The sequence below is a fragment of the Diadema setosum genome, chromosome 9, assembly GCF_964275005.1.
Source record: "Diadema setosum chromosome 9, eeDiaSeto1, whole genome shotgun sequence".
NCBI lineage: Eukaryota > Metazoa > Echinodermata > Echinoidea > Diadematoida > Diadematidae > Diadema > Diadema setosum.
Genome location: NC_092693.1, coordinates 24,581,425 through 24,602,793, shown reverse-complemented (window position 1 = coordinate 24,602,793; position 21,369 = coordinate 24,581,425). Strand labels below are relative to the sequence as shown.

The 21,369-nt window shown below is 39.7% G+C and overlaps 1 protein-coding gene across 2 annotated transcripts in view; it reads right to left on the bottom strand.

The window, feature by feature from the left end:
* Positions 1 to 2,589: 2,589 nt before the first annotated feature.
* Positions 2,590 to 21,369, bottom strand: part of LOC140233423 (FACT complex subunit SPT16-like) — a 34,079-nt gene continuing 15,299 nt past the window's right edge. The window contains exons 12-24 of one of the 2 annotated variants that reach the window (XM_072313530.1): positions 21,104 to 21,219; positions 20,288 to 20,441; positions 19,626 to 19,753; positions 17,273 to 17,408; positions 13,921 to 14,047; positions 12,038 to 12,156; positions 11,371 to 11,496; positions 10,827 to 11,015; positions 9,646 to 9,815; positions 8,905 to 9,034; positions 7,509 to 7,638; positions 6,707 to 6,778; positions 2,590 to 5,469 (exon numbers count right to left, since the gene is read on the bottom strand). In XM_072313530.1, the coding sequence (XP_072169631.1) occupies positions 5,336 to 5,469; positions 6,707 to 6,778; positions 7,509 to 7,638; positions 8,905 to 9,034; positions 9,646 to 9,815; positions 10,827 to 11,015; positions 11,371 to 11,496; positions 12,038 to 12,156; positions 13,921 to 14,047; positions 17,273 to 17,408; positions 19,626 to 19,753; positions 20,288 to 20,441; positions 21,104 to 21,219 (1,731 nt within the window). In that variant the 3' untranslated portion in view covers positions 2,590 to 5,335. The remainder of the gene's footprint in view (positions 5,470 to 6,706; positions 6,779 to 7,508; positions 7,639 to 8,904; positions 9,035 to 9,645; positions 9,816 to 10,826; positions 11,016 to 11,370; positions 11,497 to 12,037; positions 12,157 to 13,920; positions 14,048 to 17,272; positions 17,409 to 19,625; positions 19,754 to 20,287; positions 20,442 to 21,103; positions 21,220 to 21,369) is intronic. The other variant, XM_072313532.1, reaches the window with a different exon arrangement.

Below are 21,369 nucleotides of genomic sequence, written 5' to 3'. Positions count from 1 at the left end.
GTAACTTCATATGTTGAATGCATGTGACCTATAGATGTTGTACAGTTGTATACGGCATATACTTCACACGCTTGCCTTCATATCTCCCAAACTGGGAATATTCCAAGTGGTTGAAGTCACTATCCAGACCCAATTAAAGCACAGGAATGAGAAAGTATAGTACTTATCTCATATCAAGAGAATACCTAACAATTTTCCACCTTTTAGACAATATCAGTTGCATTCATACTATTTGTGGTGATAATTTTGTGAAGTCTTGATTTCAAGAATAGCATTCATGTAATGGGAAACTTTGTTTCCCATGCTTTAACAACATTTGGACATATCTTGGGTCCACACTGTGAAAACAAATTGCAATGCAGTACTTGATATATTGAATGGCATTGAATGGGATACCAGAAGATATTCAAGCTAGGGCAGACTAACAAGCACAATAGGGCCTACATTGTACTTCCTTGTACATTCCAGGAAATAATGACATCCAAAACCCTTATTATAACAAATATACACATTGTATGATAATTTTCCTCTCCATCAGAATCTCATCCGCTAATTGCTGTTTGGCTGTTTTCATCAGCCATTGGATGTTTGCAAGTGTATCAAGTAAGTGCTGTACTGTGTGTGCATAGGCAAGTGTTGCCTGCACCATGTGCCATGCAGGAGGCTTGCAAATTTTACTCATAACGTCATTTTCTCTCTCGGAATTGTGTGTATTTTTGCATAATTTACCTTTTGCAACAAGGTACGTAGCGTACTCGTTTTGTTTGGAAACTTGTACAAAGATGTACGGAGCAGTCAGGACCGGGTTCACCCCATTCAGGTGCCCTTATAGTGTATAATGCACTCATGCTCAATTCATATCTCATTGATATTTTGCATTGTTTGAGGATACATGCAATTGACCACTGAAAAGGAATGCATGTACTGCTTGACTGCTTTTGCGCGGACCGATTATCAACCTGTCTGTTCTTTGTCGACCGCAAAACGAATCTCGTTCAGTGACATTGAAGGTTCTTGGAAGATTGTGGAAGGAACAGGTTTTGACATTTAGCCAGAATAAACAATACGTACTTGTGTCAATGTACAAGTGTATGTGTGAAGTTGATTGTACAATCCCATTTCTAAATTTTGTGGAGAGAGACCAAAGGATACATGTACTGTTAACCAATACACTGTATTGTGAATTAAGTTTTATATTAAAAAAAACTAAATTCCTATGAAAGTTGAGCATGGCCATCTTTTCTGTCTTCATGAGTATATTTCAGATTTTTTCTATGGCTGAATAACTTCAAAATACTGAACACTTAAATATATTGGGAATTGAGACTGGCGTTGTCAAAATGTACTCGGTATATCTCATTTTCATTCAATACAATGCATCCAGTTTTGATGTCTTTCTCCCCACTCTCCTATCATTCCCTCCATGGCCAACTGCAATCCAACTCAAAATGTGTGGCATGTACTTCAAAGGAAATCAAAATCAAAATATGTGGATTGAGTGAATGTAGCAATATTAGTAAAACAACACTGTGAAAGTTTAAGGAAAATCTGACAATCGATTCAAAACTCCATCTTTGCTGTATAAGGAGACTACTACAATTCATGACATCATTATGGACAATATAAAAAAACAAGCATAAGAATTCCACAAAATTTCATTTTTTCTGGAAAGTACAAATTCCAATGACTTGTTACTGATACATGTATATGTTACAAGTAATATTATTCCCCCCTTCTATACCAGATAAGTGAAAATGTGTGGACTACTCTTTATATGATGCAATATTTGGTACCCTGGGGTACCAAATGAAAATTCGCCATTTTGTTGAATTAATTTTTTTTTTTTTCAGCGCTGTACCCTGGCTTACCAAAAAATGTGTCAAAATATTTTTTAGTATTATTATGCACAAAAATGTTTTCTTATTTGTGATTATGCATCAATTAATGCATGCAAGTGTACTTCGAAAAACACCTATGGTGCTAGTTCATTGCGACGACTTTGCCGTATCCGAATTCAGAATCGGCGTATCTGAATTCGGATACGCATTATAAATAATGGGCATGAGATGGCGCTATACAACGCGGTACCCTGGGTTACAACGGTACCCCGGTGTACGGCGTGCCGAATCATATTTTCTTTATATTGTCCATAATGATATCATGAACTGCAGTATTCTCCTTATCCAGTGATGATGGTATCAAAAATATGAGAATTTATAACTTTTGAATCCATTGTCCAATTTTCCTCAAACTTTCACTGATGTGTTCTTTAAATATTAAAGCTTTCACTCCATCCACATTTCTGTTTGAGTTTGGTTTCCTTAATATTCATCTTAGTTCCAACTGAAAGTGTTGAAAAATTATTGTAGTCAACATGTGTATCAGTTGACTTACAAGTACTGTATAAATATGTGTGAAGTAAATTGTAAGCAACCTCTACCAACTGAGTTGTGCCATAGACATGCATGTAAAAAAAAAAAAAAAAAATGTAACAGCAAAATCTCGCAATAATGAAATCTTGTACAGTATCGGTGTTCAGTGCATTGTACTTGTTTGTCTGTTCATACAATATCAGGCAGCTACACAGACTTTCTCAAAATCTTGCATTTATTTTGACACAGACAATTTCATGGACAATGAATTAGCAAGTAATTACTTCATTTGAAGCAAATATATGAGTTTTTTTTTTTTCTCTTGTCGAAGTGTACAATACAGGTACATTTGAAGATAAACTTGTTATGAACACAACAACATACAAATTAAGGACAATGGTGATTTTGCTGTGTCCTTTGTTACAAAATTTCTTACAAATTGAGTCTATGTACAAACAATCCATCCATCTGCACAATCTTCATAAATATTCACCTTTGACACAGAAGCAAAAACGCATACGTATTTATAGTGTCCCAATCTGTACACTGGACGTTGTGAAAATACATCCTCTTACCAGTAACACTGAGCTAGAAAAACAAATGATGACATGTTTATCACTATAAGTTTCAGTTTGACAAATGTAGATGCAGATCACATATCTTGGGTCATGTTATTCCCTTCCTTTTTCTGCTGCATATTGAAGACAATTGAAAATGTACACACAATGAACAAATTCTACCAAATGCTACTGGTTTACGGACCCACTTTCAAAGTTTCCCCTACCCATAACTTTGTTGAATCCGCCAACAGGGAAAAACAAGAAAATGCCTCTGCATTAACCCATGTCAACACAATCAGCAACACTGCTGCATACAATGTCGATTTAATTCAATAACATACAGATCCTGAGAGGGTTACTTAATAGATTAATGATTATTAGGCAGTAGTCTTTATTCTCAATTCTTTTTGTGATATTTTCATTCACCAAAGTAGCTGCTAAACCTCACTGTGCGCACCAAGTCAAGTGATGGCGCGATCCCAAAAACCTGTCAGCCTATAGAGAAAAGGAGTCGAAACTTAATTGCTCTCCGCTGATGACCGCGGTCAAAACATCATGCACTTTCACTCTGAGGGAAAGTTATCTAAGAGCAATCGTTCTGGGACACTTTTTTTTTATCTCTCTCTCTCTCTCCCTGTCGACAGGTTATAGGGATAGTGCCATCACTCACCTTGATGCGTACAGTTAGGTTTAGCAGCTCAGTGCAGCAAGGATAAAGATATCATAAAAAGAGTCCAGAATCTAGACTAATTAGGCAGAAACAAGGTAACTAGACCCTTAACACACAGAGATGGAGCGTCTGTATCGCTTGGGAGGCCATTTATGGTGTGTGGTTGTTTCAATACAAAGGAATGTACAGTGTCTGGGACTTCGGTGGTGACTGGGGATGGGGATGGGAAGGATCTGAATCATACGAAACAATTACATCAGGGGTCCAAGAGAGAAATACTTGCCACGCACAAAATATACAGATTTGTACAAACCCACAGACAGACAGAAAATACAAACAAATTCAGACACAACAAGTCTTCCTTGTTACATCTGTGAATATATCTTGCAAGTTGTGCATTAAGGCATGGTGAGTTTTTCATCTCACAGAGCAACATGAAAACATGGTGTGAGTGTGTGCTAATATTCACAATGCAATATAGTGGTGATACTGGACATACACTTTGATGCTGACAACTACTGGGGAAACTTCAGCAATCGTACCATGATGGCTTTTGATCCCATTGTTCCTCGACACCAACACTGCTGCATGTGCAGAGCTTTCTCAACTTGGCTGCCCACTGACACACAGATGCAAACCACTAGATGCATCGCAAATAAACTGCATTCTAGTATGTATAATGCTCTCAAAATAAAATCAACCACTGTGCAACAAATGTGAGCATCAGAATATCAGGCACATTTTCCATTCTTCCTGTCACTGATACCACACCCCTACTGACTGCTTTTTCATGTTATCTCTAGCGTCATTTCGTGTCCAGTTACGAAACTATTTTTGATTTGAATACTTAATTTATAAGACAGGGAGGGTGGGGGGAGGTATAGGGAAGACAGTTGCCAGTTTTTTTTTAATTATCATTATTATGACTGGACAAAGTTAATATTCCAAAGGATTTCAAGCCTTCGGGGGAGTGGTCTGGTCCCTTTAATACACAGAATTCTGGAATATCCCTCTGGGAAACATACAGAATGACTAAACTAACATACAAACCAAGGCGATAACAGAGGTTCTGGCAGAAAATCTGTCTGGTACTGCACTTCTCATGTGAGAAATAATAATAGATGTTGCTTGCAAAGTACTTTGACTTTTTCCACCCTATCATTACAGCCAATGCTATTCTTCAAGGTTGTAATCACAAATATTTTTCCTTGTATCAAAATTACTGACAAATGCTGGAATATCTGTGAATGACTGACCCCATCACGCTGAATACTACAAACCTCAGAATTCATGTCGCACACAAGATGAAATGGGAGAAAGAAGTGTAGACTCCTCGTACAAACCCTGTGCTGCATTACATGCATTGGGCATGAGTACGTACCGAGCATGACCCTTGGAAGTGGAGCAAAACTCCACACAGCAAACGTGGATGGGCAGAGAATTCTTTCTCGACACAACTAAGCGTCTCTGCGTGGTAATCCACCACAGGAGGTCCAGGTTAAATGGCATTCTGATGAATCCGTTTTCATGATACACAACACAACACATCAGGACAAATTACACACAAATGCTTTCTTCACATGGTTCTGCAGGTTCATGCGTTGTTTTTTGTTCCCCATCTCTGCTGTCGTCTATCCTTATGACCAGTCCTATAATACAACTACTGCCAGAGGCAAATGGCCAGATGGCACCCTTTTTTTTTTGGGGGGGGGGGGGGGGGGCGAGTGAGAGGATCAGCGACGCCGTGACTTCTTGGCTGGAGTGGAACTGCCACCGGAGCGTTTCCTCTTGGGGGGTGGGGCACGCTTGCTACTTTTCTTCTTCAGGGATTCGTCCTCTTCCAGGTTCATATCCTTGCGCCGATCCGCTGCAAAATGTAGGGACACAAAAAGGCATGATAAATAGGCCAGTCTAGAGATTATTCAAAGTCAAAGTAGTTTGTTTGTTTGTTTTTACCCAGGGTTCCCAGCATTTCAAGAGAACAAAATATCTGATTTTTCCCTGATGAAGTACCAAAGTGCCATGGTAACTATTTCAACTCATTTACAATTTCACATCCAACTTTCATCTAGTTTTGTCCAATGGATGTTGTTTTGATATGCAACAAAATATAACAATAGTCTTACTGACTACTTTCGATTTTTGGGGCCGATCAAAATTCACTGACTTTTCCCTGACTTGAGGCATTTTTATCAAATTCCCTGACTTTTCCCTGTGTAAGATAACATTCCCTGATTTCCCTGATGGGCGGGGAACCCTGTTATCCTAAGATACCTCTCAACATATAATATGCCACTTTACTGATTTATTCAAATCTATGGATTATTTCCATGAAAAAGTTACATTTACCTGTACTTAGGGTCCACTTTGCATGTAGGAGTTTTTGCTATGTCAAGCAGTGTCTCACTTTCTTCAGTTCAAATTCATGCATGTTTTTGTCTGGGGATTTTGTTGTAAGCTTGTTTATTCATGTGTTCCTCTCAAATATGTATATATATGAAACCTGGAATCCATCTTGCATGTAGTAGCTTTATCAGGCATGCTTTGGACAAGATGTCTTTATTGTCAGAAACAACTTTTCGTTATGGAGGTATGCATAGACTTTCAAAATGTCAATACATTAGTCTGTTCTTGCAGGCAAAGTGCCACATGTCTGTTTACCTGATGGTGGATGAATACCCTAGTCACAACAACAGACTGAACCTTGACCTTTGACCCATATAAGGTTAAAGGCATAGTTTACCATTTGCAGATGAAACAAAAACCCAGCATTAGTGCTTTAAACTAGTTCTGAAATGCGAGGTAGGGATAGAAACAACCACTGTAAAAAACTGAATCCGTATAATCGATGCTAAGTATTGTTAAATACACAAAATCTAAACAATAGTTATAATAAGAATACTTCCAGATTAAACCGTCTACAGTTACGGTTTATTGAGAAAAATACTGATATCTCCTTATATTGTAGGCTTTATTGCAAAAATTTTATATGGTAGGTCGTTTTGTGATACAGGAGACCTATACATATGCATCAAATGTGATATCTTGAACATCTTTAAAATCACTGCTCCCAAAGGTAAACTGGACCTTTAAAGGTCACTCACCTGCAGCAGCTTCCTCTTCCAGTTCGTCCCAGTCCTTGCCGCTCTCCTCGCTGCTGCCGAGCTCCTCCTCTGCTGGTACAAGCAACCAATCGGCAAAGTCTTAGTCAGATACTGGTGTTTCACGCAGTAAAATTGGAAGGCTTTGTTGGAACTACCTGAAATACATTCATCACAATTCGCTATCTCTGACAATGTGAGACAGCAGCAAGTTTCGATTCCAGATATTACTTGTACGACAATCTGAAACAGAGATTGCATGGGGCAATACTATGCATTCTGACTTGGTGCTTGGAGCGCTATACACATCTTGATAACCTTGACATCTTGCTTAAATCCAAACCCACAACCATGAACAGTGATATAAAGGAATGGCAATTATCACAATGGATACATGATATACATATGTACAGGTGCACCTGCTGTGCACTGGAATGAAAGAAATGCAAAATGGGAGGCTAATCCAAAAATGAATGATTAAAGTCTAAAGGCAGGCCATGAATACGGTGATTCCATCCTCTCTATCTGAGAGCGGTACCAGATGTAGAAGACATGGAATTAGAACGTGTTCTGTTCTCTCAAGACACCTTGCAAGATATCTCTTTAACCTGACTGTAGATAGGAGCAAGATATCTCTTTAACCTGACTGTAGATAGGAGCAAGATATCTCTTTAATGTGACTGTAGATAGGAGCAGGATCAGTCATGCATGAAATCATTTTGGAGGGCATAAGGGGTTGAAAAACACTGTACAAATACAAACACACAAACATTTTCATATATTTTGCATGCTACATGTTTCTTACCAGAGTAGTCACTCTCTGACTCTGACTCTTCGCTGTATTCACTCTCAGACTCGCTCTCGTTGAACTCTGACCCGGATGGCTCATAGGCGTCGTCTCCTTCCTCATCTTCGTCGTCCTCGTCCCTTTCATTCTGGAAGAGATGCAGACATGGGTGTGGTCACAACCCAGCCCTACCTTGATTGACACAAGCCCTGACTTTAGTAAGCAAATAATCAACGTTGGTGAAGGTGATGGACAAACTATCACTTCCGAGGCATTCTGGATGTAGCTATCTTTCCGAAGTGCAGCTGAGGAAAGATAGCGTACACATTCAGATCGCCGAGGAAGTGATAGTTTGTCTCATTGCCTGAAACTAAAAGTTGATTATTTGCTTTATATTCCACATCTAGGGTCCTAGATATTCCCATTTTATTCCACATCTGAAACCGTTTTAGCTGTCTTTAGGTATCCTCGGGGCTTAGGCTACGTAGTTTACTTTAGACGTATGCGCGTAGATGACAAAACAAAGAATTTGCTCCGCGCCCTGCGCGTGGCACTATGGCACCGAAATAAAAAGTGCATTGCACTGTGGTCTATCACTTTACCCAGGTCAAATGATAGACCACAGTGCAACACACTTTTATTTTGCACGTACTCAAAATTGTAAGTTATATCACGCGTTAGGACTGTGTGGACTAAGAGATCAGCGGAAGAAAATGACTATCATCATACAGTGTACTTTTCTTCTCTGGCAATGTGATGGGCAAAACTACACCTTATCACGTGATCCGCTCTTGACCAATCCTGTAGCAAGATTCTTAGTATGTGGAATATAATGGGGCTTATCCTAAAAAGAAATATTGCACATGTATCTCACTGAAATGAGGTAGTGCCAAGCCTTGAGAAATCTAATGATAGACAAGACTGAGTTGACTTAACACTGTGGAGACTACCATCCAATTGTCCCTCTACTCACTTCATTCCATGCATTTTGATAACAATGTCACCACCACTGCTATTTCTGTGCCTTCCTTGCATCATGAAAGTTGCCACAACCATCTCTGACACTGCTTGTTGTGATGTATGTAAACTTGCGACAAAATAAAACATAGACTTGAAAGGCCATGGACCTGACACTCTGATTTTGCCTTTTCAAATTTGTGAAAAACCTCAAATAAATATGTGGTACTGGTATACTATTATTTGTCACTGATTCTATGACACCTGGGAATTAATACATTTCTGATTTCGCCTTGCCAAGTTTGTAAAAATCCTTGATAAAATATGTGGTACTGGCATTACTTCTACTATATATAACTTATTCTCTGACACCTGGGAATTAATTCATCAAGAAGCATTCTCACATCAAGATATAGACTGCAAGTAATTCATGCATCTTTCTGTATCAAACACTCACATCGCTTTCAGGTTCCAAGAAGGTCCAGCCTCCACCCTCAAAGAATGCATCTGGGTCATCCAAAATGTGCTTCATAATCTTGGACCAGTTCAGGGACTGGACTCCCTCGGTGTACTTGATGTCACATGAACTGAAAAGAGGATGGGGCAAGACAAGAATACAAGTACATGAAGGTGGCAGAAATAAAATACATATAGTGCAGTGAGGCAACAAACACTCAGAAAATCTTGCCTAAATTTCAAACAAACATACTGGCAGACACATTAGCGAGAAATGACAAACATAAATCCTACCACCATGACCCCTACAAGCTAATGATGGCAGGTTTGATACCCTTGCTAGATCCCTTTCAGTAAATTCCCCACAGAGACATAAGAATAACATGTCAGTAACGGAAACTTGATTATCAGCAATATCACACAACAGCTGACAACAAAGGGTTTCAGGCACTAAGGAAGTTGCCACCATGTGACATTTTTGCAGGTCTCTTTATTTCATTATTCATTTTTGTTTTGTTTTGTTTTGTTTTGTTTTGTCGTGAAAGACCAAACAATTTTTTTTTTTGATATAAATTTACATATTACAAGGAATTTCATACTTTCAGCATCCTTGAGAACACATTGACTGGTGATCATTTCATATACTTATTCCTGAAAAACACTCATTTTCAAGAGTGTAAAAATAGACAAAGGACAAGAGAGAAGGATAAAAAAGGAATATGTATATGGCAGTAAAACTTACTTCAGCCAATCCTTGACCTGGTCAAGCAGGTTCATGGGGATGGCATTGACCATGGACACCTTGCGATTGTAGTCCTTGAAGATGAAGACCATGTCAAAGTTCTTGATGTGGAACTGGACACGCTCAAAGTGTACCAGCTCCACCTCATCGAGGGAAATGCAGAAAGTGGGCTGGAGATGAAAAAAAAAAAAATGGGAGGAGGCAAAACAGAGTGGCAGTGACATCTTTGTTACAACATATCTTATGACTGGCCACATGAAGGGACTTGTAGCACAAGCTGTTCTCAGGATCACATATTGGTGTTCTGATGCTTAAATCTAATCAGACAGACCCTCATTTCACACATAGGTTCAAATTCACAGAACTTGATAACATGACTTACAAGAACATGAAATCTATCACAAGAAGTAAGAGACTGGATACCGATATTAATACATTCTTATTTACCTATGCTGGCCTCTTCAGCATCAGTGCTGTCCGCCCGCAGGGCTCAAACATTAAAATTATGAACCAACACTATGTCAGTTCCCACTTATTCATCTAGTCAAGATGGACAAAATGGGTAATAAATCTTGTCCAAGGGGTCTCCACACCCATGTAGTATATGAAACTATGATCTTGTATTTTGTTGCCTTTGATCTGACGTGGTGACTTCATTTTTTTTTTTTTTTTTTTTTTTTTTGGGGGGGGGGGGGTTAAGACAGATAGGATTTTGACAGGACATCCCTATCTGATTATCTGACTATTGACAAAAAAAAAAAAATTATTTCCACCAAAATTTGAGATACAAGGCTTTCTCACCCCAGCGACAATAAGAATCCAAAACCTTGTTCTCTGTGCCACCCTCCTCATGTAGGCCCTTTAGTAATTTACAGCTATGTCATCAAGCAGGTGAAAGTTTTTTTTTCTTTTTTTTTTTGGGGGGGGGGGTTAAGACAGATAGGATTTTGACAGGACATCCCTATCTGATTATCTGACTATTGACAAGATATCTGATTATCTGACTATTGACAAAAAAAAAAAAATTATTTCCACCAAAATTTGAGATACAAGGCTTTCTCACCCCAGCGACAATAAGAATCCAAAACCTTGTTCTCTGTGCCACCCTCCTCATGTAGGCCCTTTAGTAATTTACAGCTATGTCATCAAGCAGGTGAAAGTCACCTAGACTCGTAACTAACCCATTCCACAACGTTGATGAGGCAGCTGCTGGTAGGCTGTAGGTTGACTGTGCTGCGGTGGGGCACACCGGGGAAGCCCAGGTCCCGGAAGGGAACCTCAAACTCGATTTCACTTTTCGTCTGCATCTCTACCTTCTCGATGAAGTTCTTGAACGCCGACTTGAGCTTGTGCCTCAGCTCCCGCTCTGCCTGTTGGGGGGAATGTCAAGAAGTTAATAGTATCCCCAGCTTTTGTAGCAGACAAACTGCTGAACAAGTGACTGTATGTGCATTTGTAGCACCAAGGAATATAGCCTTGAGACTGATCTCTTATATGTATTCTTTTTTAACATTACAACCATCCTACCATTCTTGTGCAACACTAAACAAACACATGAAAGCTAAATTATACCCCTAAGATTCCTACCTGTTCAATATTTTGTAATGGACACTTGTATTTGGTGTCTTCGCCAGTATTCTCAGAAGAAATTATGGTATGTCTACAAACAATCATTACCACTTTGAAAACTGGAAAAAGGCAAAGAGGGGGAAAAAACGAACGTACCTGTTCACTGGCGATGTCGTCTCTGTCATGGATGTTGTGGTGCTTCAGCAAGTCTGTAGTGATCTCTCCCACTTCAGTGTAGAACTGCACATCCATATGGCGCTTGTTGGCAAACAGGATGGCATTCTGTGTGGTATACCACATTGGCACAGAAATGTCAGATGTATCAAAAAGATGATGAATCAGATGACATATACATACACATTTATGCACAACACATGTATGTTTACCTACAAGATGTGTCTACTGCACTAAGCTCTTTTCAATCTTACAGGCAAACAGATCCTGGGCTTTACATATGGGTTCAAACAGACATTTTCAGTATTTTGCCTTATTTGACATCTTTATACATTTCTCACTTTCTTCTTAAAAAGACACTCGAACAATCAGGCTATAACACATGAAAGTACATGGATGTGTAAGTATGAATATCACTGAAAAAGAGAAGTATCTGCTGATAACACTTCTGCTGTGAATGAAGCTGTAACCACACAATGTCAAACACAGCCTTCATACTTCAGCCAACGGCTGTATGATATGGACGATTTTCATGAATCCTGCAAATCCTGCCAAGTTACAGAGACAAAATGTCATCCACTGTGTGATCACTGAAGGCAAACAGCATCCACCAAGAGAAGGAATCTCACACAAAGGTTTTGACACTGACCTTGAGGTGGAAATGCAAGACAATGATCATCTCTCCATCACATGGCTGGAAGATGGCATGTTTGATGTTGTTATACAGGATGTCAACCTTGTCTCCTCGCATTGAGGTGTAGCGGAAACCTGGGAAAGAATAAACCAGAGAGGAGAGACAGAGTCAATTAAAAAATAAAGGTTGAGAGTAAGCACCTAGTGCACCAATCAACACTTTCCTTGATCTATTATCAAAGTACGCCTACTTGATAATTTGATCAGAATTTGGAAAGCATTGGTCAACAAACTCTTAACCCTAATCAGGCTGGGGGGGGGGGGGGGGGGGGGCGGAATCCGCCCCCCCCCCTCGACGTTTCAACGCGATAAGCTCCCGCCGCGATGTTTCATGACTTTTTTCTTTCAAGTATCGCGCAACTTTTGAGACCCATGCGCCCGCGCGTACCGTTTTGACGCAATGTCCGTTTGAAAAAATTTGTCACCCCAAAATTGCTCCAAAACGTGATTTTGTGTACAAATCCAATGCAAATTGTGTTTTTTCAATTAATTCACATAAAAATTCATATCTTCACTTAGAATGGCCAAAATTAATTTATTTTAGCATAGTAATGCTTCGAAAAATGTCTGTGACAAATTTGGCCAAAAAACAAACAAAACAAAAGGTCAAGAAACAAAGAAATACATAAGAAATTAAAAAACAATAAAATACATAAGAAATTAATTTCGATACAGATTTTTTTTATCCTATGTCTCAGAAGAATGATAAAAGAAACATTTTAAAAAAGAAATTGGCTTAATTGGAGCATTAATAAGTGATTTAGAGCCCAAAACTGATTTTATGCATAAATTACAATAATTAATTAATATAAAATATAAGAAAAATTTTTCGGAGAAAGCAACCATACATTTTGATAGAATACGTCACGGGCGTCGCGTGTGCCGATTTTCGGCGCAATCGCGCGTTCCATAGGCGAGATCTGAAGGGGGGGGGGGGGGAGGAATCCGCCCCCCCCCCCCCCCCCCCCCCCCCCCGATATAGCATAGCCAAAGCCCAGCCTGATTAGGGTTAACAAGAGACTATGATTGATAATTCTTAAGCATCAATGGATTCTGTGTTGCTTGAAGGTTTGCATGGTGAAATAAATGAGAGAGAAAGGTTTGCTACAACACCATATGCATGTAGTCCTTATAGGGATCATTCATCCTTTCTCCGTTTGATTTTGCATTTCATGGTCCACATTGTTCGCCGGCATCGTTCTTCTCTTTGGTTTCTGAATCTTCACTTCTCTCTCCTATCTCCATGATTTCCGATCTTCAACTCCTCCCTCTTCCCCTTCCCTTCCATTTCATCTTTCTCCTCCCAACGATGACCGAACATTTCACTTGATTCTCACTCTATTCTTCCTCACCACTCTCTCTGTTCCCTTTTCTACCATCTCCACTAGTGCAACTTCATCTTCCAGCCCACTACTGTCCCCCACTACAACCCCCATATGTCGCCTCCCTCTTCAATTCTCCTCTTACTAGGCTCTTCTTCTGCCAGGCAACAATCCAGATAAGGACTACGTACACATGGTGTTACCGCAAACCTTTCTCTCTCATCAATGGCTTAACTCTCAAAGTTCATCTCATCACATCCCATCAAATTTGGGAGGTATTAATAAAAAAATATGGGTCATCTCAGGTACTTATCAAAAAGGAAATGTTGAACTACACTGATAGTGAAATGATACTGACTGCTTGTGAAAGTGCTAGACAAGTGCGCGTCAACCATCTTTGTAACGTGATTACACCCCAGCTGCTATTCCTGGTTTCTGCAACGTGACTTGATGGGTTTAACCCTTTCATGAAACTACCCTGGATTGTTCACATGAAAGATAGCAAAACTAGACTCACCATTGACATGTGCCTCGAGGGAGCCCTGCATCCTCTTTTGTACAATGTTTGGTCTGATGTACAGATCCTTCAGCTTGGGGTTTCCCCTGTTGGGGTTGATGACCAGTTTGTCTTGTTTCACAATACCCTGGTGAAGGGATTAAAGGAATAGGAAAAATAGATGCTTTCAAGGATCAACAATATTATTGATATTTGATTCCAGCGTGGAAAACTCACACCCATGGAAAGATGTAATTAGACATTATTTTACATCAGATGTGATACACTCAACAATATCACAACTAAACTGATTAATGGCCAGTCAATTTTCTCAAGTTAAACTTCCAATTTCAGGAAGTAAGCTTAATGACTTGGCATCTTGCATTTGATATCCCAGGTCAAAGAGTCTTGTCCAAGTACATTCAGTAATGTTGACATCAAATGAATCTCTCGAGTTGATTACAAATACACAAGGAGGGGGGTGGGGAGGGGAAACAATGACAAACATTAAAATTCATTCTCCTGTAGCAGGTACAGACATTGAAGAGAACTGGCAAATGCTGAAGCCTACCTCACACCGGGTCTATGACATACGCTCCTTTAACATAATCATGCTCCATCCACAAACACTCCCAAAATCGTGGCAAATACTACGTGATAAATGTTCCAAGACATTTGCTACGCCAACTTTTACTCCGCCAATAAATGCTCGGCTGACAATTGGTCCACTGCCAATTGCTCTGAACAGAGAATTGCTCTGAACAGAGAACATTTGCTCCCCCGACAATTGTTTTAAAAATCTGAATATATGCTTTATGTGTTCCGCGACAACCAACATGCCGATATCTGACGTTATACATTGCTCTATGTTATTTTCATCCAGAAGGGGGAGGCAAATTATAATTTTGCCCTTCTGAACTGAATTAATTTTATCACACATGTCAGTCGGTTTTTGGTCAGTCTGTGATTTTGATCTATAAAATTTCATTAAGAAATGAAAAAGAATAGTTTGCTTCATCGATTTAAGTATCCCTTTCAGGACTTAAGTCAAGATTCATATTAGCAGTAGCCTCCATCACGCAACTTGCTCTAACTGTGGTAAGTCAAATCATTGTGCACATTAATGTAGACATGGAATGCCTCCACAGTGCCAACGCTGCCTTCAATCCGCACACAAACCAAACACAACAGATGTCCATACTTGGTAAAAGGCCAAGAAGAATGCACCAAGATACATGTCGGCTTCTCTCATGATAACAGCACCATACAGCATAAATGTACACCTTGGAGTAAGACTTGCAGAGTTGAGACACACAGCAACTATGTTAACCTGCCGTCAGTCATTGATGTTGTACAGAGCACTGCAAATGACCTCAGTTCATGTACTTTTGAGTAAAAACTTGTCTCTGTTAGATGAAAGGATTCCAGTTCTCCAAAAAGAATTTTTTTTCCCCTCAAAAATTAGAAGTTAAGTGAATGAGCTTGATTTGTTATGCTCTATCTTTGTCAACAATAACTGTCTACACTGATTTGTTATGTTTAAAATGAAACATTTTGTGAGGACACTGTTTTGGATGAAGAACTGAGAATCCAAGGTCTAGACAGAAACTATTCAGGTGGTGGTGTTGCCAGTTATATATCTGATCATCTATATTATGCGAGAAGAAGTGAATTGGAACACCATGAGATTGAAATGATATATATCCAGGTGAGTCTACCTTATCAAAAATATTTTATTGCATTTTGTATTTATAGGCAAACTGGAACAGCTTCTGCATTTTTTGTTGTTGTTGATAAACTGGAGTTTTTGATTAAAAACTGGAGGTTTTGATAAACTGTGAATTTTTCATGTCCACCAGACACTGACATTTTTGCATTAAGTGACTTGAATTGCAATATGAAAGATGTACATTCTTCCCTGCAAAGCAAAGCTCAACTTTTCAACGTCTACACACAGTTTAGTACAACTGATTGACACACCAACCTGTGTCACTAACCTCACCTCTGTCAAAGTGTTATATTCACAACACACTCTGACATTATTAGTGAACATGGCTGTGTACGTATTTCACTTAGTGACCATTTTCTCATATCTGTAGTGCGCATGATTTGTTCTACGTGTCGTGGGACCAGCCGAGGCTTTATTTCATATTAATGTTACGGTAAATTCTAAATCAAGAGGATTGTCATAATAGGTTTAATGGAACAACATGGTCTGTTATTGACAAAAACCATAACATAACTGAATTGCGGTGTAAGTAGAAATCTACTTTAATTATTAATTGTTAATGACATAGCCCCCAAGAAATATAGTATATGTGACCCGCTACAACAAAATGGTCCTAAAGTCGCGCACGGTCAAAGCCGTGAAAATAGTGTTTGAAGTTAGAGCATCAAAATTGGTCAAAACTTACGATTTTCTGAATTTGACATATTATTAGAGTCTGACATGTCTTCTATTGTCTGTCGAAATTTTGAAGCAAAATGATGAAAGGAAAGACCAAAAAATAGCGTTTTTCTGGCCCATGTTTTTTGGCGTTTCAACGAAGCAGAAACGGGTTCGAACATTTGGATTGAGCGCCACAGATAGGCTCCACCCCTAACTACGACCAGAGTGATCTCATTGGTCAGTTTGCTGCTTGCCGCTAACCGAAGCGTGAAGCTCGCACACTGCCTAGTCGACGGGTGCGTGCTGGCAGGGTGCGCTATGCCCAGCCGCTTCATCCTGGTCACTGATTGGTCGGTGAGGAGACCGCCGACGCTGTGTTTGAATGAGCATTTCGGGGGTTGCTAGGGCTTACCTTCTATTGTCCGGAGGTGAATACTGACTTTCGTGCCCATTGATCGTGATTGCGTCGCAAGGATATCTTTTAGGGCGCTTTTCTCGAAACAGTGATTTCCCAGACGTCTCGACATGCTCTCTTTTAAACATCGATATCTCCACAGCCGATTATCTTTATAAGATGTGTTATACATCAATTTAAAGCAGAAAGATTAGGGAATTGTGTCATGCAATTTTCAAACAATCGGCCTCACCCGACTTTAGGACCATTTTGTTGTAGCGGGTCACATATGTCCTATAAAACTAGTTCTCTTGGAAGGATCACAAGTGATACTGATCTTTGATATCTAAACTCGATGGTACACAACCATGTTAAACTCTGCTTTCGTCTTCATTTTGCTCTGCATTTATGCCACATAAGTTGTACACATTATTATTTTTTTTTCTTAAATCATTATTACAATTATCATTACACACAAGAGTACACACATACCCTACCACTGTCACATAAAATACTAGACCACACCTGAAGTAAAAATTATGAAAGTCTGCATCAACTCCCACACCTTGAGAAAGAACCTGCTTTCTCACCTCTTTTTCTCTCTCCTCTGCCTCCCTTGTCTTGAACTTCTTCTGGACATCTTTGATGAGACGGAATGCTGTGTTGAGGTTTGCTGACGGCACTGTGGACTCACCAGGTGCCTTTGTGTTTGAGCTCCGATATGTCCTGTAGGTGGGAGACAGCAATAAAAATGTTTGCATGTCTGCATTTCTAGCTGTTCTATGGATACTTTCAATGCTGAAGATATCATCATGATGTACTTACACAATTCTGTCCATTATCAAGGTCTAACATTGGATCATTTACTGAAACATCACTCCTTAGGCCAAAAAAAAAAATGTTGTATTGGCGTAACATGAGATTTTCAAATAGGGTTGGGCGGGCGAATTTTTTTTTTTTTTGGGCTACCTGTATCTTACGTGTAAAACTCATATTTAACAAAACCCCATTCAATAGAGAGGGTCTGTTGCATCCAAAGTTTGTTATATCACCGGTTTAAAAGCAATAAATATTATAAGAGAATCATATTTTGGACATGGAAAAACACCCTGGCCCCCCACTCGAACCCATAGGAGACCGCATGCGTGTTCCTGTTTTCAACCTCTATCTACGGAAGATTTGTCCCTAGAAATTTATGAAGGGGGGGGGGGGTGTTTTTTAGTCTTTTCCGTAGATAGGGGTGTCCATTGAAAATTCTTTCGTAGATGGGGGGAGGGGGGGGGGGTCTGTTGAAAACTCTTTCGTAGATAGGGGGTCAGAGCCCCCACGCCAAAAAAAAAAAAAAAAAAAAAAAAAAATTGGACTGACCTCCAGAAGATTTTCCCTAGAAATTTATGAAAAGGGGGGGGGGGGGGGGGTTATTTTGTCAGTTTCTGTAGATGGGGGGGTCATTTTCTGAATGTTTTCCCTAGATGAGGGGGGGGGGGGGTCTTTTGAAAATAGGGAACAAGTATAGGCGTCCACCCAAAATAGGGGGGTGGGGAGGGGGGTGAAATTCGCGAAGGTGGTTTTGGTTTTACAAATGGGGTGGTTTAAATTTCAGATGCGTTCATTGGACCACTTTTGAAATATGCGCTAAATCAAGCGTGTATTTTCAAAGTGGTCCAATGAACTCGCCTCCAACTTAAACCACTCCATGGCTGAACCATGGTCTAAAATGAAAGCACCTTCGAGAATTCCACCCAATGTTGTGACAGGCATTTGTTATTTCAGAGTTTTTGTTACGACAAGATTTTACTGTATTCACATGGAGAAATATAGAGTAAAATAAATCATCATAGAAACCCCATATCCAACAGAATGGCACTCTGGTCGGACAGCAGGACATCTTTGAATGGACCTGTTTCCGCCTTCCCCACTTTAACAGCCGTCATGACATACTGGTCAGAATACGAACGAACAAATTTCTGGGCTAAATCACCCAGCGCCACAGACAAATCGATTCTCCGAATAATATTAAATAAAATCTTCAAACCGGACTTGCCGGTCGCCGACACACTGTACTGCGCGGCCATTTTCCGACACCAGCTGTTGTTGTTTTTGATAATTCGCAAACCCGTATCGCACCCTCTCTCGGTAAAAACGATGTATTTCCTTTTTTTTTTCTTTTTTTGGGGAAAAGTTCAGGGTCGGGTTTTTTTTTAGGGTCGGGCAGGTTACGCCAATACAACAATTTTTTTTTTTTTTGGCCTTGGCTTAAAAACTTTCTTTAAGGAAAACACTGAAATGAGAGCAACTGATGCGAGAAAATTCTAGCACTGAGATAGTACAAACAGGAGTGATAGTTGGACTGATACTATGTCACAGGACCTGGTAACCGATGTATACCTAAAGCAGGGCTTGACACGAACTTTCTTCTCTTGTGGCCCATTTGGGCTACTAAAACCTTAAATTTGACATTTTGGTGGCCCTAAAAAGAAAAATGTGGTGGCTTGAAATAAAAGGAAACATAATTGATTTTGAATCTTAGCTGCCTGATCAGGCCACCATAAGATAACCCTTTTTGGAAGTTTGGTGGCCCACCATCAATTTTTACTGGCTCCAGGCTATGGCTAATGTTGAGATGTGCCTAAAGCAACCTGTTGGTCATGTGCCTGTGAAAGCATTTGATACACACCTAATATATTCATTAAACACATGACATGTCTCACATTCCACTTTTCATTCTAGGAATCATTCTCTATACAGCTTTGATCAGTCATCTATGCATATCAAAGGTTGTATCACACCTCCAAGAAAAATTTGGGACTGTTCCTACAGATAAAGTCAAGAAAAATCACAGCTCTGGGTTTCCTGTCTGAAAAATGCATGATTGCACAACCCATTGGTCACCCAGAAATGCCTGAAAGCACACGGGTAAACCAACATGCAAGCCCAACTTACAGCTCTTTGATGAAGGTTGCCTCGGGGTTGGCAAAGACGTTACCCTCATTCCTACCCATGGCACTCCCAGGGTGGTGGAAGTTGATACGGAGGTATGTGTAGTTCCCTTCCACACTCTGACTTATGTTCTGTGCAAAAAGGATACAAAGGAACAAGTTACTCTCAAATTCAAACAGTGACTAGCCAGCTGGGCAATCATAAACACCAATACAGATGCGATGACAATAGACAGAGACAAAAACAAGAGGAGGGATTAAAAAAAAGAAAAAAAGAGGCATGAATGTCATTCTCTACCAAAAAATAAGTATTCTTTGGACGTCAGTTTCCATTCATCTTATCATGAAAAATACTTGTCCAGACCTAATTTCATAGAGAATTTTTCATTGAATGGAAGATATATTTGCAGGTGCATGGTACCAATAATTGCAATACTTGCAGGTGATTGCCATCTTGCCAAGCAGCTGTTACAGAAACTGTACCACTTGTGCATGGCAACTGAATTCTGTCAAACTGCTTCACAAGACATAGCCCTACCAAAAATTAGCTCTTACCTATAAATCATTTGACTTGCTCTGCACATGATGACATTATGTCAGAAGAGATATGGCATATTATAACTCTTGAGGCCAGTTTGTCAGATTAAGTCCTTGCCATGACCGTACCTTGATCGCTGACATGTGAAAGGGCGTGGCCACACCAAACACCGGTAGGATGACTGACTCATACTTCTTGTCCACGAATATCCTGAGGCGTCGGATGTCTGGTTCTCTGGGCATCTGGGCGGGGTTCTTGTAGGCAACACTGGATTTTTGGACCCTACAAGTGTACACAAATAAAGTCAAACCTACGTAACCACTTTGTCATAGGCATCTTTGTCAGTGAAAGATGTTTTAATCCCCTGACCATCTTATTCGCAAAAAATATAATCATGATATTACTTTCACTGGCGGTCACTAAAGATGTGCTAAGGGAAGTTGACTGATTTTCTTAGCCTTGTTATCAATATCAAATCGACAAATTAGTAATTTCTTCCAGTATTCATCCAATTAATGAGTACATATTTCATGCAATGATGAACAGTTATTGTTATGCCAAACACAATAACTTTTTCTATTATCCAAAAGTGCCCCCCACCCCCCGCATATCTTCCCTTTCTACAACTTATATGTCTTGATGGTTAACACAATTGCTCACACAGGACTGTGGAAACAAAAGTTGACAAATGTGCATAAATTACTGTCAATGTTAAATAATTACATTTCATAAATTTCCAGCATCCATGAATTCCTGAATCGCTTTATCATTCACACTACGGTTTAAAGGCAATCAACGCTGTGTACTATCAGTACAAAACATCCGGTTTTCATGCCTGCATGATGCAAAAGCACAAAAGGGATCTAGAGTGGGGAAGGGGTAACGGGGAACCATGATTCTGCAAGGTTCATTATTTGTTCACATGCATCTTGACTCTTACTCACTTAATTTCACTCTTTGTGTCCTTTGCTTTTGCTAATCTCAGCCGCGCCTCTTTGTTCATCTGCGCAGCCAACTCGTGCTGGCGCTGTTTGCGCTTCTCTTCTGACGACGTTTCATTCTGTATTGGAAACACACACATTATACAAGATAATCTTCAAAGGAGAGCATGCCTCAAAGAGCATGCAGTTATAACTATCATTGTAATGAAACAGCAGATCCCTGAAAAATTCAGCAATGTCACATATCTATGCAAATTACTATAATATGG